Genomic DNA, 16,180 nt, shown 5'->3' with positions numbered 1-16,180 from the left:
CCGCCACCTTCGAACGAATGATGGACTCTTTGCTTCAGGGATTCAAGTGGTCCACCTGTTTGTGCTATCTGGACGACGTCATCGTTTATCCGCCCACATTCGACACGCATCTAGACCGTATTTCAGCGATTCTTGACGTGTTCCGCTGTGCCGGTCTCCAGTTGAACTCGTGAAAATGTCATTTCGCTCGCCGCCAAATCGCCGTCCTTGGACACCTCGTAGACGCCAGAGGCGTGCGACCCGATCCGGACAAAATTCGCGCCGTTACGAATTTTCCTGTTCCGAAGTGTACCAAGGACGTTCGTAGTTTAGTAGGGCTGTGCTCTTATTCCCGACGCTTTGTGAAGGATTTTGCGACCATCACATGTCCCCGTACCGACCTCTTGAAGAAAGATTCCCCTTTTTCTTGGGGTCCTGACCAAGCCGCATCTTTTTCGCAGCTGACTACTCTCCTTACCACACCTCCAATTTTGGCCCACTTTGACCCGGCCGACTCTGCCTCAACGGAAGTTCGAACTGATGCTAGTGGTCACGGCATAGGAGCAGTGTTAGCACAGCGCCAGCATGGACATGATCGCATTATAGCCTATGCCAGCCGACTTCTGTCACCTGCCGAGCGCAATTATTCAATCACAGAGCCCGAGTGCCTCGCTCTTGTGTGGGCTGTTGCGAAATTTCGTCCATACTTGTACGGACGCCCCTTCTGTGTCATCACTGATCACCACGCTCTCTGCTGGCTATCCTCGCTCAAGGACCCCACGGGACGACTCGCTCGCTGAGCGTTACGCCTGCAAGAATATACCTTCTACCTTAAAGAATATATGCCGATTGTTTGTCCCGCTACCCTGTCGACCAACCGGCTGATGCGGATGCCATCGCTTGCGTTTTCTCTGTGTCCCAGTTGCTTCAAATCGGCAATGAGCAATGGCACGATCCTTCATTACGAGCCCTCATCAACCATCTGGAGTCAACGCCTGGCGACGCCTCTCTGCGGATGTTTCTCCTTAAGGAGGGGGCATTATACCGCCGCAATTTTGATCCACACGGCCTTGACCTTCTGCTCATCATTCCATCGCACCTGCGTTCGACTGTCCTCCAGCAACTTCACGATGCTCCCTAGGCACTTGGGCGTCTCACGCACATACGACCGTGTACGCCGTCGATTCTTTTGGCCGGGTCTCGCCCACTACATGCGGCGCTACGTTGCCACTTGTGAGCCCTGTCAGCGCTGGAAGAAGCCCTCCACACCTCCAGCTGGATGTCTCCAGCCGATCGACATCCCACCCGAACCCTTTTTCCGTGTTGGTCTAGACCTTCTTGGACCATTTCTTCTCTCGGGCTCCGGAAATAAATGGTTCGCCGTCGCTACCGATCATGCTACGCGATTCGCAATCACCAGAGCCCTCCCGACAAGTTGCGCTACTGGCGTTGCTGACTTTCTGCTCTATGACATCATTTTAGTGCACGGAGCTCCGCGCCAATTACTCACTGACCGTGGCCTCAGCTTTCTGTCGGTAGTCATCGAGGACATCCTCCGCAACTGCTCGACAAAGCACAAGTTCAGCACGTCCTACCACCCACAGACCAATGGCCTCACGGAGCACCTCAACCGCACCATCACCGAAATGCTTTCGAAGTACGTCGTGACCGACCACCACGACTGGGATCCTCACTTACCATATGTGACGTTCGCATATAATTCATCGCGTCACGACACCGCCAGCTATTCACCATTCTATCTCCTATATGGCCGAGAACCAGTGTTGCCCTTGGACACTTTGCTGCCCTCGGCCACACGTTCCGCCACTGAATACGCCCGCAACGCGATCGCATACACCGACCACGCGCGCCAGCTCGCCCGCACCCGTCTCCAGGCCTCACAGGAACATCAGAGATGCCTCTATGATTGCCACCATCGTGACGTGCACTTTTCTCCAGTTCTCTGGTGCTTCTCTGGTCACCCGTTCAACATGTGTGCCTTTCCGAAAAGCTGCTGTCGCGCTACACTGGCCCAAACCGTGTGGTACGACAAGTGACCGATGTCACGTATGAAATCATCGCCGCCGATCTCTCAGCGTCATCATCAGCTGCAAGTGACATCGTTCACGTGGCAAGACTAAAACCATACCACCCACCTTCCACCACGGATGTGTAGATTAAGCACCGGGACGATGCTTCTACAGCTGGGGGTGATGCTACGGAACAGCCGCCACAGTGTGGCTGCACTGAGGAAGACGAAGACGACGTGTGTGCCGCCTTCATATGGCGTCACCATTTTGGCCTCCGTGAACTTTCCCCGTAATTAAATTGTAAATAGTATTCGGCTTCAGCTTCACGTAACAATATGAAGCTGATGTGTGATCTCTGCATATGGAGTGAGCACTCATTCGATTCTACATATAAGCTTTCAATCAGGCCAGTTCTGAATGCGCCTGCAGCCAGACGGATACCGAGGTGGTTGAAAATGAAATTGAAAGATTATGAGAAAAGATGGCAGCCAAATAACAACGCAAGAGATAATCGAAGCCACTGAGATTGCACATTTGGGAAGTATATGCGTGAGCACGCCATCAGTCTCCCTTAGTGCAAAGGAAATAGATTTCCTCACGCGCTAATCTGAAATTTCGTATCCTGTTCCTTTTTTGCGATGTCGAGTGCAGCAAAAATGATCACATGACAAAGCCGGCTTGGCTTTGGTAGATGGCCATGTTTGTCAAAAACTTTTTTGTTTGTTTTTTGTTGCTGCCCCCCCTCCCCTTGAGTATTTTCCTGCTGTACTTGTCTCTTGCACACTGCAATGTTACAGGATTTGAAGCCTATTTGAATGTCATCCACATAAACAGAATAAAAAATCGCCGGTGGTAATCGAAGCATGAATGGTCATCTTAACTATGAAGAGTGTGCAGCTGAGCACGCCTCCTTGAGGTACACCAGTTTCCTGTATAAATGGACGTGACAACACATTGCCGATATTGCTACGAAACAGCGACCACAGTGTGGCTGCACTGAAGAGGAGGAAGGAGACATGGACACACTTGATATAGCATCGCCATTGTGGCCTTCCGTTAGCTTCCTCTGAATAAATGTATATAACATTGGGCTACAGCTACACGTAACAATATTAATGCGGAAGGTACAATTGGACAAATAGCTTTCTATTAGGGTTAGTATATTGCCATGGATTCCCATTCCCGACAAGTCTCTCAAGATTCCGTAGCACCGCATTGTGTCATACGCCTTCTCCATATCGAGGAATATGGATAGGAAAAATGCATGAAAGCATGAAGTGTGGTCATCTTAACTATGAAGAATGTGCAGCTGAGCACGCCTCCTTGAGGTACACCAGTTTCCTGTATAAATGGACGTGACAACACATTGCCGATATTAATGCGGAAGGTACGATTGGACAAATACCGTAAAAACCGGACTAAAGGTCGGACCGGAATATAGGTCGATGCCCCAACTAACGAATTCTAAAAATGAAAAAAATCTTTTTCAATGGCAAAAGTACCGAAAGACACCCTTACCTTGAAACAAATGCGACTCATGCACAATAGTGACAGTATTTATTTAAATGCTGCTCACATGTGCACCCGGCCAATTTTTTACAGTATCACGCGACCATCGACTCGCGTGCTTGTCAGCACTTTATTAACGGCTCTGAGCGGCGAAACAAACGAGATACGCGCATGTGTACACGAGCGCTTACTTTCGCTACTTCGCTGCTCCGTGCCGTGATGATAAGGTGCTGACAAACACGCGGGTCGATGGTCGCGCGATACTGTTAAAAATTGGGCGTGTGTACAGTACACAGAAGGGCACGAAGTGCGCAAGCACTACTGCGAATCAGAGCAACGCCTTTGATCAGAGTGGTCCGAACTAGAGTCGGATGACGAGTGCTTCTCGCTGCCCAGTCCAGAGGCGCGCGCAATCTCTACCGCTTTCAAACGGATACATTCGGCTGTCACAGGCAGCGACCTTACACGCAGCTCCCGGACGAACCTCGCAACCTTGTCTTCCAATTCTGCGGTCCGCTGAGGTCCGCCCACGAAATGACATTTTCTGTTGGTTTGCTGCTTCTGTCTCCGCCAGTACCGAATGCTCTTTTCGGATACTCCAAATTAGCGCTGTGCCGCGAGGTTGCCGTGGGCTTCTGCGCACTCAATCGCCTTTTCCTTGAAGGCGACGGTGACGTGTCGTCGGCTTCCGCTCATTTTGAAACAAAATGTGAAAAGCAGCCTTTAACCAATGCAACTTTGTGACAATGTAAACGCAAATAGGCGGTGCCACAATGTCGCCACGACGCGCTGCTGCTGATGGCAATGGCGAAGGCGCTTCTTTACTTCATGCGCCCATTGTTGCAAGACTTCCGTAGTTTTTCCGCCAATGTTCGGTATATAAGACGAGGGTCGACTTTTCACAATGGTTTCTTGAAAAAAAGTTCGACCTATATTCCGGTTTTTACGGTAGCTTTCTATTAGGGTTAGCATATTGCCATGGATTCCCATCCCCGGCAAGTCTCTCAAGATTCCGTAGCGCCACATTGTGTCATATGCCTTCTCCATATTGAGGAATATGGATAGGAAAAAATGTTTATGTAGAAAGGCGTCGCGAATATTTCCTTAAATGCGTACAAGGTGATCGGTCATGGACCGACCTTCTCAGAAGCCACACTGATAGGGATCAATCATGTTGTTTAATTCCAGGAAATGCATGAGTCGCCGATTATACATTTTCTTAAACAGCTTACAAAGGAAACTTGTGAGGGCTATCAGGCGGTAACTTGCCGCCGTCGAAGGATCTTTACCTTGCTTCAAAATGGGGATCACAATCGCTTCTCTCCATGCAATTGGAAGCTATCCGGCACCCAAATAGTGTTGAAAAGTGCAAATAAAGTCAGTTGTGTATCAGTGTGTACGTTCTTAATCATGTCGTACATTATTCTATCAGGTCCTGGTGCAGAGCTCTTACATGTGATCAAGGCAGCTCTCAGCTCGGCAATACTGAAAGGACAGTTATATGTCTCGTTCTGTGAACATTTACGATCAAGTGCCTTACTTTCTGCTATTTGTTTGTGTTTTAGGAATGACTTCGAATAATGGGTGGTGCTGGACATTCGTTCGAAATGCTCTCCGAGAGCATCGGCCTGCTCTTCTAGGCTATATCCTTCATCATTTACCAAGGGTAATGGATGAATTTGCTGTCCCTTTAGCCTTCTTACACCATCCCATACTTTTTTCTCTTGTGTGTAAGAAGTGATACCTGATAGAAATCTCACCCAGCTTTCTCCTTTTGCCTGTCGTCGTATGCGCCTCCCTTGTGATTTTATATGCTTGAATTCAATTACATTCTCCACATTTGGCGATCGACGAAGCATGTCCCATGCCCTATTCTGGCTTTTTAGCGCTTCTTTGCAATCTTCATTCCACCACGGGACACGTCTTTTGTATGAAAGACCATTTGTTTGTGGTACACACTTTTGCACTGCGTCGATAATAAAATGAGTAAAATATGATACGGCATCATCTATATTATAATATCCTAAAAAGTCTCAAGGTAAATAAGTACATTCTTTAAAACTTTTCCAATCGACTGAGGCTAATTTCCAGTGAGGGACATGCGGTGGAGAATCATATTGTGCTGTTAAATTTAAAGTGACTGGGAAGTGGTCACTTCCAAAAGGATTCTTGATGACATTCCATTTCAGGTCAGACAGAAGAGAAGCAGTACCAATTGCTAAGTCTATCAATGAGTATGAGTTGTGACGTACACTGTAATAAGTCGGCTCCTTATTAAATAGGCATGCACCAGATGTCAAAAGAAAATGTTCGATCAGCCCACCTCTCGCGTCACAATGGGAATCTCCCGCAGGGTGTTGTGGGCATTAAAATCACCCACGAGTAAGTTGGGTTCTGGAAGCTGATTTATGACATTGTAGAAATCTGTTTTCTGGGGGCGATAGTTTGGGGGTATGTAAATGGAGCAAACAGTAACCAATTTATTAAAAAGAACTCCCCGCACTGATACTGCTTCAAGGGGTGCCTGTAAGGCTACATGATGACAAGCTGCAGACTTGTCTGCAACGATTGCTACGCCACCGCACGACGCGTTAGCCTCGTCACAGTCTTTTCTGAAGATGGCGTAGTTGCGAAGAAAGTTTGTTTGTGTGCTTTTCAGATGAGTCTCTTGAACACACAGCAGCTTTGGATTATGTTTATGTAGAAGTTCTTTAACATCATCTAGATTGTGAAGAAGACCCCTGACATTCCAATATAAAATTTTTGCGTCCATAGTGAAAGTGTGTAGTGATGTGTGTTCAAGAGAGGAAAACTAAGTTAGCCCACAGGAGGCTTGCCGGGCCCTGTGATGGGGGATTTGCCTTTTTTGGCGAGCTCCTGAGAGCTGCACCGATCCTTCGGTGTCCGAGATGCCGATACACTTAATGTATCCATCGCCTCCCCAGAGGCGCTGGATGCCCGCTCACAGTGTACATTCGTGGGTGTTTAGGGCTTCTCTGTGCGAACAGAGGCCCTAGAAGTCGTAGAGCCTGCAGGTTCGGTGGACTGCTGGCTCTTCTTGCTGGCTGGTGGAACAGCACTAGCTGATCCCGCAGTGGGGGCAAGTGGTGCTACCGTAGGTCTACTTTGTGTAGTCCTAATGGCCGCCAAGAACCGTTGTGGTATTGCCCCTGCCGTGCCACGTCGGAGAAAGAAGGCAACACAAATGAGAGGCGTTTTCGAGATTCTTTGAAGGAAATATTTTCTTTTACTTTGAGCATAATAATTTCTTTTTCTTTCTTCCATAAGGGACAGGAGCGAAAATATGTCGGGTGTTCACCGTCACAATTTGCACAGTGGGGTGGACCATTGCAGTTATCAGCAGGGTGCTCATGCGATGTGCACTTTGCACAGGTGGTATGGCCCCTGCAGCTCTGAGAGCCGTGACCAAATCTTTGGCACTTAAAGCAGCATTGAGAGTTTGGAATGTACGGTCTTGCATTAATCTTTGTTTAGCCAGTTTCGATGTGATCAGGGAGTGTGCTCGTACAAAAGGTAAGTATGAGGTGTTTTGTTGGAATTTCCTTGTCGTCACGTCAGATCTTAATTCGCTGTCCATTCATAACATGTTGCTCTTTCCAGCCTTCTAGGCGCACTGTCTCAGTCAGTTCCAACAGGTCCTTATCTGATGCTACCCCTCGCATACTATTCATTGAACGATGAGGACTCACAGAGATTTGGGTGCCGCCAAACGAGATGAGTTTTGGCAGATTTTCATACTGAGCTTTATCACGGACTTCAAGGAGAATGTCACCACTGGCCATTTTCGTGACTTTGCATCCTACACCTAGGTTCTCAGTCAGGCATTTCGCGACAACAAAAGGTGATACAGTTCTTACAGTCTTGTTGGGGGTTTCGCTGTGAATCACGTGGAAACGTGCAAAAAATTCAATGGACTTATTAAAGAAGTCGAAACATTCATCGGTGCGCCCTCTTTTTGTGAGAGGACGATCAGGGAGCCTGAGGAAATAAGAAGCCATACAAATCGGAGTAATTTTGACAGTGGTGACAGCCGCCCCCTGCGGAGCCCTACAAGGGGACATGACAGGCCTTATAAATAAACAAGGTCTGCCAATGCCAGCTGTACACAACCACTATAAGCAAATATGACATAACCAAGCTTGGTTATTTCACACAAGGTTAACCCTAGCTGCCTGGAGGATCAGAAATTCAGAAGTGAGAAGAAGACAGGAAAGTTGGAAAGTGAGAGAAAGACGAAGGTTCGAGGTAGAGAGAGACAGGAAAAGGCAACTACCGATTTCCCCCGGGTGGGTCAGTCCGGGGGTGCCATCTACGTGAAGCCGAGGCCAAAGGGGTGTGTTGCCGCCGCTGAGGGGCCGTAAAGGCCCAAACACCCGGCATTGGCTCAACCCTCAGGATCCCCTTTTCCGCAACACACGTTACAGTGCATGCTCACTGAGCTCACTCAAAGGCAATTCGTACTTTGTCATTCACTGTGTTTCAAAATGCTTCGATATCTATAAACGCAATTGTTATAATTTTATAGCTGTTAGATCAGCACAAAAAGGAAAGAAGAAGCATTTTCTTGCATGATAGTCGAACCCACATATAACAATACCGGTTTTAACAATACATCAGTTATAACAATGAGAAGCTGTTGCACCGTCAACTTTGTGTATGTTTTTTATGGTGAAATAACCTGCTTACTACAATGTCCCAATGCCACATTATTGGTTATAACAATGAAGTTTGGCTGCTGGGCGTCTGTGCCGAAAGGTAGTGAAATGCGAAATCCTTGAAAAGAAAAAAAGAAAATGAGAAATTCAAGCCACTGCACGATGGCCCGCTGCCCGAACAGCCGCTGCGGGCTCATTTTCCAGCCTTCTCCACGTGCATCTCTCCCATTGCCCTTCCACCCCTCCGAACACAAATTGGCTGCACCCTAGCTCTATGACATTCTACCCTCTGAAACACGAATGAACTGTACCAACTGGGCTGCTCCTAGATTGCTCGCTGGCTCCTCATTCAGCGCAGTTCTGCAAACAGCTTAATCGCTCGTGTTCATCTTTGTTGACTGTGTCAAAATCGTTCCTGGCCACATGGTTTCTCAGCCTCGTTAGACTTACCACCAAAATGGAAGATGGCTAATCCGCTCGCTGATCATTGGTAATGCACGACATTGCCGGAGCAAGGTGCACGGCTGTAGATTTGGAAACTAAGTGCTTCTAACCACCAAGAGATCATTGCGAACGTGCTTGCATCAGATAGCAACAGTGACAGTGATGGCGACGACGGCAGCAATGAAGCGGTAGGGCAGGGTGCCTCAGCGATGTCCTCACAGGAGGTCGGGCAGATGATTCAGTCCCTCCGGGGCTTCGTTTTCGCGGGGACTTTCTGCTTGCATTATGTGGAGCAGCTGGATGCCTTGCAGGAGGATGTCAGCAAGCTTTACGTAAAGCATGCAAGGCTGGCGGACATGGGTTTTCTCATGCAAGCCAGTGAGAAGTACGTGGCGAGATGCCTGTGGCGATCTCGCCTCAGCATTTCTTCTAGGCTTCTCAAGCTGGCAGGCTGCTGCGGCAACTTTCTCGCATTTTTCAAAAAGCCCCTTTTGGGGCCACTGAAGCGATGCGTCGGCAGAGCTCGCATATCGCTTGCCGCCCGTGATACCTCTTTGCAGTTGTTATAGCAGCGCCATTCTTTAACATCGACAGCCGCAGCTTCTTACACGCTATTGGAGCGCCCAGGAAGCAGTTAAACAAGTGAACAGAATCAGCAATCCAATTGAGGAAGGTGGTGGGGAGGGGCTCTGGCCTCCCGGCCATTATATTTTTCTCACATCAGCTCTGCCATCCCCCTATTTTGATTGTTTCATGCAACCCAGTTACAATTATTGGGTATAATAATTGAATTTTCATGGCACTTGAATATTGTGATAAGTGGGTTCGACTGCATAAATCTGCTTCATTGAGAGTTGAATGTACCGCACCGTAGCTGCGCAGCCAGCCACACCGACGCACAGCAGACCAAGAGCGCGACAACAGAGGAGCTGTTCACCGAGATCGCGCACGTTTTGATGTGTATGAACTGTGCCACACCAACTGTGCATGCGTGGGCATGTGGACACAAGCTTGCGCAAGTTTGCAAGCGCACGTGTGGTCTGGACTTAAGAGCGTGCTTTGGTGTCGTCATTGAGCACTTTAGTGGGCACAACCAGGCAAGTACCACACTGAAAGGTGCCACCAGCCTTACCTTGATTTGTGGAGAATTCCAGGTGCCGAGGAGTAGCAAGGTCCGCACCAGGGGCTCACCTAGGGTGCACAGCAATCGACACCTCCTGGCCCCAAGTCGACGACCGACTTCCACCAGGCTGGACAGCTGCAGAACCACTTGGCTTGCCGTGCCTGTCTCCCTGCAGTATTATGCTCGGCAATAAGACCAGAGACAAGCCACTAATGAAATCTTATTTGTATCCACCCACAAAATATACGCGGACAGGAGCAAAAGCATACACTGCGATGCAGTGAAAAGGCATGTAATGTCGCACACTGTCCAATGACAAGCACCAGGTAGAGCCGGTTACCGTATTTACACAATTGTAAGTCGACCAATTTTTTAAAATGTGAAAATCTAAAGTGGGGGGGGGGGGTCGACTTACAATGGAAACCAAAACATGGCACAGCAAGAAAGCGAGACCAACGAGATATCAAGGGAGCTAAACGTAGTCACAATTTTATGTTTGCTCTACGGACCTACCCATAGCCTTCTGCCATCCCACATGTTTGTCCACTTTTTGGGAGGGTTTTTAAACATGTTTTTTTTTAGTTTTACAGCGCATACAGCACTCATGGGAGGAAGTTTCGGCAGTTCATGGAAGTGCCGCTGTTCCATTTGCGGCGGAACCCATGGTTTATCGAAGAGCAAACACCGCTTATGTGTTTCTCTTTTAATGAATCTCTTTAGTTTCATGTGTTCGATTTGACTGTCGGCCACGAGCTAGTTCCGTGGTTCCTCAGTCGTCATGAGTGCTACGAGTCCACTGAACATTCAGCACTCGTCCACGGCAGCGTTCAAGAGGGCTGGTATCTTTTATGCTGAAGAAACAAATAACTGCGCAACAGGCCAGAAGTTTGATGTTTCTTAATGGGTGGTGCGAGAGTGGCGACTGCAGCGAAGCAAAATTTTCACCTGTGACAGCAAACGAAGAGGTTTCCGCGGCCTGAAGTCGGGACGCTTTCCGGAGGCCAAGCTTGCGGCATACGTCACTGAAATGCGTGATGAGTCCCTGCTAGTGACATATGACATGGTCATGAGACAAGCCTGGATCTTCGCCTTTTAAGGAACTGCTCCGCCGTGAGTATGAGTGGCTGACGGCGGAACACTGCGAACTTACGCCAACTGGACATGTCAAAAGAGCCTCCCTGATGGCTGTGTGGTTGGGTGCTTTCGACGTGGACTTATGTATGTATGCAAATGCACTTATGTATGCAAATACAGAATTTTGCTGGACGATGACGTGCTGTGGAACCGTAGCAGCAATGATGATGGCGGCACTAGTGAGGACGATGGCACAAGTGAAGACAAGTAGTCCAGTGACCATGCCAGCTACTAAGAAATTTTCATTATGGAATGCGCCCGCGAGTGTGCCCTTTTTTTTTCCCTGTCACACTTGATATGGGGGAGGAGGTCGACGTACATTCGAGTCAACTTACAATCGTGTAAGTACGGTAATCAATGTAAGCATATTTTGTACCATGCAAGCTTAGGCATGTAAACGAACAGTGCTTCAGACAAGAGGAAGTAAAGACAACACGCAGCGCTGTCTAACAACCAGTGTTCAGTTTTTTGTTCCGGTAACAGCAAATATCCTCTCAGGTCACCACACATCGCATCCACAGCTATTACTGCCAGCTCTATTGCAATAAAGATCTTCACCTATTTATTTCACAGCACGTGGCACGTACTTCCATTGGAAACATACAGCACTCTTTTAATAAGCGACTCATGTTTCGTTCTGGCGGCAATGTATTCCGGCGTTGTTCACCAGCTCAATTTCGTTAAGGTTTCCCATCGCTCAGGCCCCACCAGTTTTACATGCGTCGGCTTCTCATGTCGCAACGATTAGTTCCGAGTGGACACATGGAAACTTCCCGCAAGGCCAAATTCGAGGAACAGGCACATGAGGTTGCCGAAGCCATATAAAGGACAACGCGCTTATTGGGATTTATCAGCTCAGTGCATGTGTCAGGCTGCAGCAATTTATGCAACGCTTCGCAATATGCAGACATCAGCTAAAGTTGAGTGTGCTAATTGTTTAGCGACTTCGGATCGTATGTTTTTTCTAGTTAGTACATTTTTCTCACATTTTTTCCAAGACATATGAACGAGCTGCTGCTGTACTTAAATTTAGTACCTGAAATACATACTTGGCAAGTATCATTAAAATCAATCAAGAAGGGCAAGACACATTAATTCCCCTGCCAAAAAAATGAATATTCTATAGAAATCTGCAAAACACATTGAGCATAGTGTATAGACTTGTGTAAGGCCGAACTTTTTTTTTCCACGATTTCCCTTAACAGGACCAAACCTTTTGGCTGAAATGGTGTGCACATCCCAGATCCCCAGACATATCATTGCACCAGAGGTCACCGTGCAGCTCTCGCCATCTATAGCAGGCACACAAGGAGTGCGTAGCGAGCAAAAATTCGCCGATGCACACGTGCGCACAGCATCTGGGGCACCGAACACAATTGCTTCTCCGATGGAATTTTTTTTTCTACAAATTTCTGCCTGCCAAATTGGAGGTGCGGCCCTTACAGAAGCCAATATCGTAATATAACGAACGAAAGGTGAAAATATTTTGCAGGCAGTTTTCCAGCATTAGGGGACACACATCAGGCGTAAAACAAAGTGGGCTTCACCCCATGCCACCAATGGCTTCATTTGCTATTTGTAGAGACAGCTCTCTTCACATGCGAACCATAGGTGTACATTTTATTTGCTTCACGTCACTTGTGTGACACCACTGCAGCTGGAGATGTTGCATCACCTGAGCACACTTTCAAAAGAAAGTGGCAAATGCCTTCTTCCTCTTCCCGTATTCTTGCTCAAAGCAAACTCTTGCTACCTGTCATTGAGCGTTGGCCCACGACATTCAGCCAGAAACTTCCTACTTAATACCAGAAAACGACACAAAAAAAATGTTTTGATGTGTTGCCAGTTAGCAACACTCTTCCATAAAGGGTTAACAGGCTGATTATAATCGACACAACCTACCTGCCATAGAGATGGGAAAACATTGTTTTCTGGAAGAAAACTGGAAAACACCACTTTCCGAGCAATGCAATATTGCCATGGTAGACAGTATGGTACACTAACCAAAACAATACCTCATTGGCTTTCACAACACATCTTTACTACTGTATTTACTCGCATAAGGAACGTGCCATCTTTCTCAAAATATATGCGCCAAATTCGGGTGTGCGTTCATTATGCAGGGTAAAATTTTGAGTGACCTTTCTTTTCCACGGCCACCTCTAAAGAAGTCAGTTTCCCCGAAATGCGAACCATTGACTGCGATAGCAAATGTAGAAACAGCTACATAAAGTAAGGATAGTAGTTCCATCGGCCATATAAACTTGCAAACATTCATTTCAATGCAAACTGAGTGGCGAGAATGCAGCACACACAAAGGTATGAGCTGCCACCAACTCAACCCCCAACGCAGATCGATTTGAAGATAGGGCGCGCCATGGCCACGCAATGCGCAGTTGCTGGCTGCCAAAGTAAAGGATTGAGCCATGGTCATCAGCTTCCCTCACGTGCTTTCACTAACACCTACACTACGCGGCGCTCAGAGACGATGACAACGGCAAAAACGCACCTGGAGCGTCTATATAATTGCAATAAAAGTAGGAGACACGGTACGATTCTGCATCCGACACAGCGTCAGACACAATCGCACCCACCGAACGCCAAGTCAGACGCCGAATCGTACTGTGCGTCTCCTATTTTACGGCAGCAAGTTCAGGACGCAATCATTAGGCAAGAAAAAGAAAAAACACACTTCTCGATTGGAAAAATAGGGCTGTGTTCATTATGTGAGTGCAATCATTATGCAAGTAAGTACGGTACTTCAGCTTCAAGAGGAAAACCGCACTGGATTCTATTCAATGGACATTCTTTTGATCAGCGCTGGAATACTAATTTGATGTTTCCTTTAATATGAACACCATACTACACATCTCGATTCCAAGGTAGTCGAGTTACTGATAGCGTGTAACAATTGTGTTGTGCGAGTAGACTCCTGAGCATCTGCAGCAATGCGTTTCCTTGCACAAAATTTGTAAGCTAAACTGGTAAGAATCTGCGACCCAAGCTGCGCACACCTGGTTTGGGGAGTGGGGGAAGTTTCCTCACGTGAGCCACGCATGGAAAGAGCAAGTGCTATCAGTACCAGCAGGTGAGTAACTCATTTTCTTGCCTGCATCGCTCGATAGAGAAGAGGCTGCGCACGACGGTTGCACCGCACATGATTTCCGCCTTTACATCGCTAAACCCTGGATAATTCACGTCAGTGCCGCCACAACCAGCCTCACTCGACTCCTTACGTCGAGCGGAACACATAGACACCCAAAGCTATACAGTGAGTCGCTTGCTCCACGAATTACCGGACTCTGAACTTTGCAAGAGGCGCCCGCCCAGCTAAGCCTAACGACGGGTACGGTCTAGCCGAAGACCTTGACCCAGTTCGGCGCACCAATGGCCACCAATGATGGCACCGAGATGAATCTCGAGCACGCACAAATCCCACTTCCTGATGAACCTGCCGGCGGAGACTGGCTCACTGTTAACTACGGTTGAAAGAAAACATCGACTCCCTCAATCCACCCCTCCAACCCCGACACCCATCGGTTCCCCGACAAGCCCGACTCCCACCGCTACCCCGAAATGACCTCAATGTAATCATCCGCCCCCGAGGACTCAACCTTGCCATCTGGACCTCGCCACAGGTTGCTGAAGGCATCAAGCTGGCATGTCAGCACCCCACTACTGAGCACGTACGGACCATTACTGTAAGAATTGACACAGTACAAAACATCGCTATTGCTAGCACACCAAACGAAGAGCTATCTATGAGTCACTACACTCACCTAATTCAGGTGAATCACTACAATTCACCTGGGCGGCCGAGAATTTGCAGTCACGGCATACGTGGCAGCACCCGACAGCTCCATTAAAGGGGTCATTCACGGCATTCCCACAGAAACTCCCACAGAAGTCCTCCTTAACGGACTCTATGCACCTAGCCGAGAAATCTTTCATGCCCGTATGCTCGGACAAACCGCTGCAGCAGTGATCACATTCACTGGCAAGGCTGTACCCTTCTATGTGCGATAGTACAGCGGTAAAGTACGATGCAAACCATACCGACCAACCCCACATTTCTGCCGCATCTGCCACCAAGTCGGCCACCGGACCGATGTATGCCCAACTCCAGAAGCAAACGTATGCCCCCAGTGTGGTACACGGAACCCCACTCAGGACCACCCGTCACCCCCCCGTGCGCCTTATGCCAGGGGCCTCATCCTACGGCTTCCAAGCAGTGCCCTGATCGACTGAACAAGGCATCTTCAGCATCCCAAAGGACCAGCCGCCGGGACTACTCACGGTCGAAGTCTCGGTCACGTACAGACCAGCAACGGAAGCGTTCCCGCTCCAGATCTCGCTCCTGCTCGCGGAACCAACAAGGAGGGACCCCAAACCTCAGCGGACCTGCTGTACCGGGATCACAAGCGGTGAGCTGGTCAGCTAGGCTTTTTCACTCTCACACAGTCCACCAAGACAACACCCTGTCATCGCATCTACACACAGCACCCACCTCACACAATTCTTCACCCATAAGCAATACTGATGTTCAACTGCAAATTCTAGCTGAGCTAAAGGCTATCAGAGAAGAAAACAAACGCCTTCATGAAGAAAACAACAAACTTCGCACGCAGATTGCAGAACTATACGCCACTCGTACTGCCACTCACACCAATAACCGCACCCTCAATGCCATCATCTTCGGAACGTTCTGAACCCATTATTCTCACGGAATCAGCAAAACCAACAAAAATCGCACAAGTCGAGGAGAAAGTTGATGTACTGCAACGGCAGCTTCTAGCAATGCAACAAAGCATCCAGCAACTGGCAAGTGTTATTGAAGAAACACGGCTTGCAAAAGATCAGCAACGCAAGAAAGTTAGAACACTAGTATGTACAACAGGAAGTAGAGCAGGGGCACCCTGGCGATCCACTCGTCAGCCAGGACGAATAGCAAAACCAACCACAGAAACGAAAACCCACTCATAATCTGGCTATGGAATTGTCGCAGCTACAAACGCAAGCAAGGGTCACTGTGACAGTACACAAGTAACGCCAAAACGACACCAAGCGTAATCAAACTACAGGAAACAGGCCCAAGCCCAACTCAAGCTGGCTACAACACACATACCACCACGCCTGAAAGCCGCATGGCCACACTTACAGCTAAAACGCTCACAACCACACAACACACAATAGACGGCAGTGACGTCGATCATAACCTAATTGAGATCCTGCCACTCCAACGAGGCCGAAAGAGCCTTTTCATACTGAATATATACAGCCCACCC

At 48.3% G+C, this 16,180-nt stretch overlaps 1 protein-coding gene across 9 annotated transcripts in view; it reads right to left on the bottom strand.

The window, feature by feature from the left end:
* The window catches only part of tefu (Serine/threonine-protein kinase tefu), a 1,084,056-nt gene that overhangs the window by 910,612 nt on the left and 157,264 nt on the right, over nt 1–16,180 (bottom strand). For all 9 annotated transcript variants that reach the window (XM_070538252.1, XM_070538256.1, XM_070538258.1 and 6 more), the window contains one exon: nt 9,771–9,930. In XM_070538252.1, coding sequence (XP_070394353.1) covers nt 9,771–9,930 — 160 coding nt within the window. The remainder of the gene's footprint in view (nt 1–9,770; nt 9,931–16,180) is intronic.

The sequence above is a fragment of the Dermacentor albipictus genome, chromosome 5 (assembly GCF_038994185.2).
Source record: "Dermacentor albipictus isolate Rhodes 1998 colony chromosome 5, USDA_Dalb.pri_finalv2, whole genome shotgun sequence".
Classification (NCBI taxonomy): Eukaryota; Metazoa; Arthropoda; class Arachnida; order Ixodida; family Ixodidae; genus Dermacentor; species Dermacentor albipictus.
The sequence above is the reverse complement of the archived record's forward strand: the minus strand, read 5'-3'. Positions and strand labels throughout refer to the sequence as shown.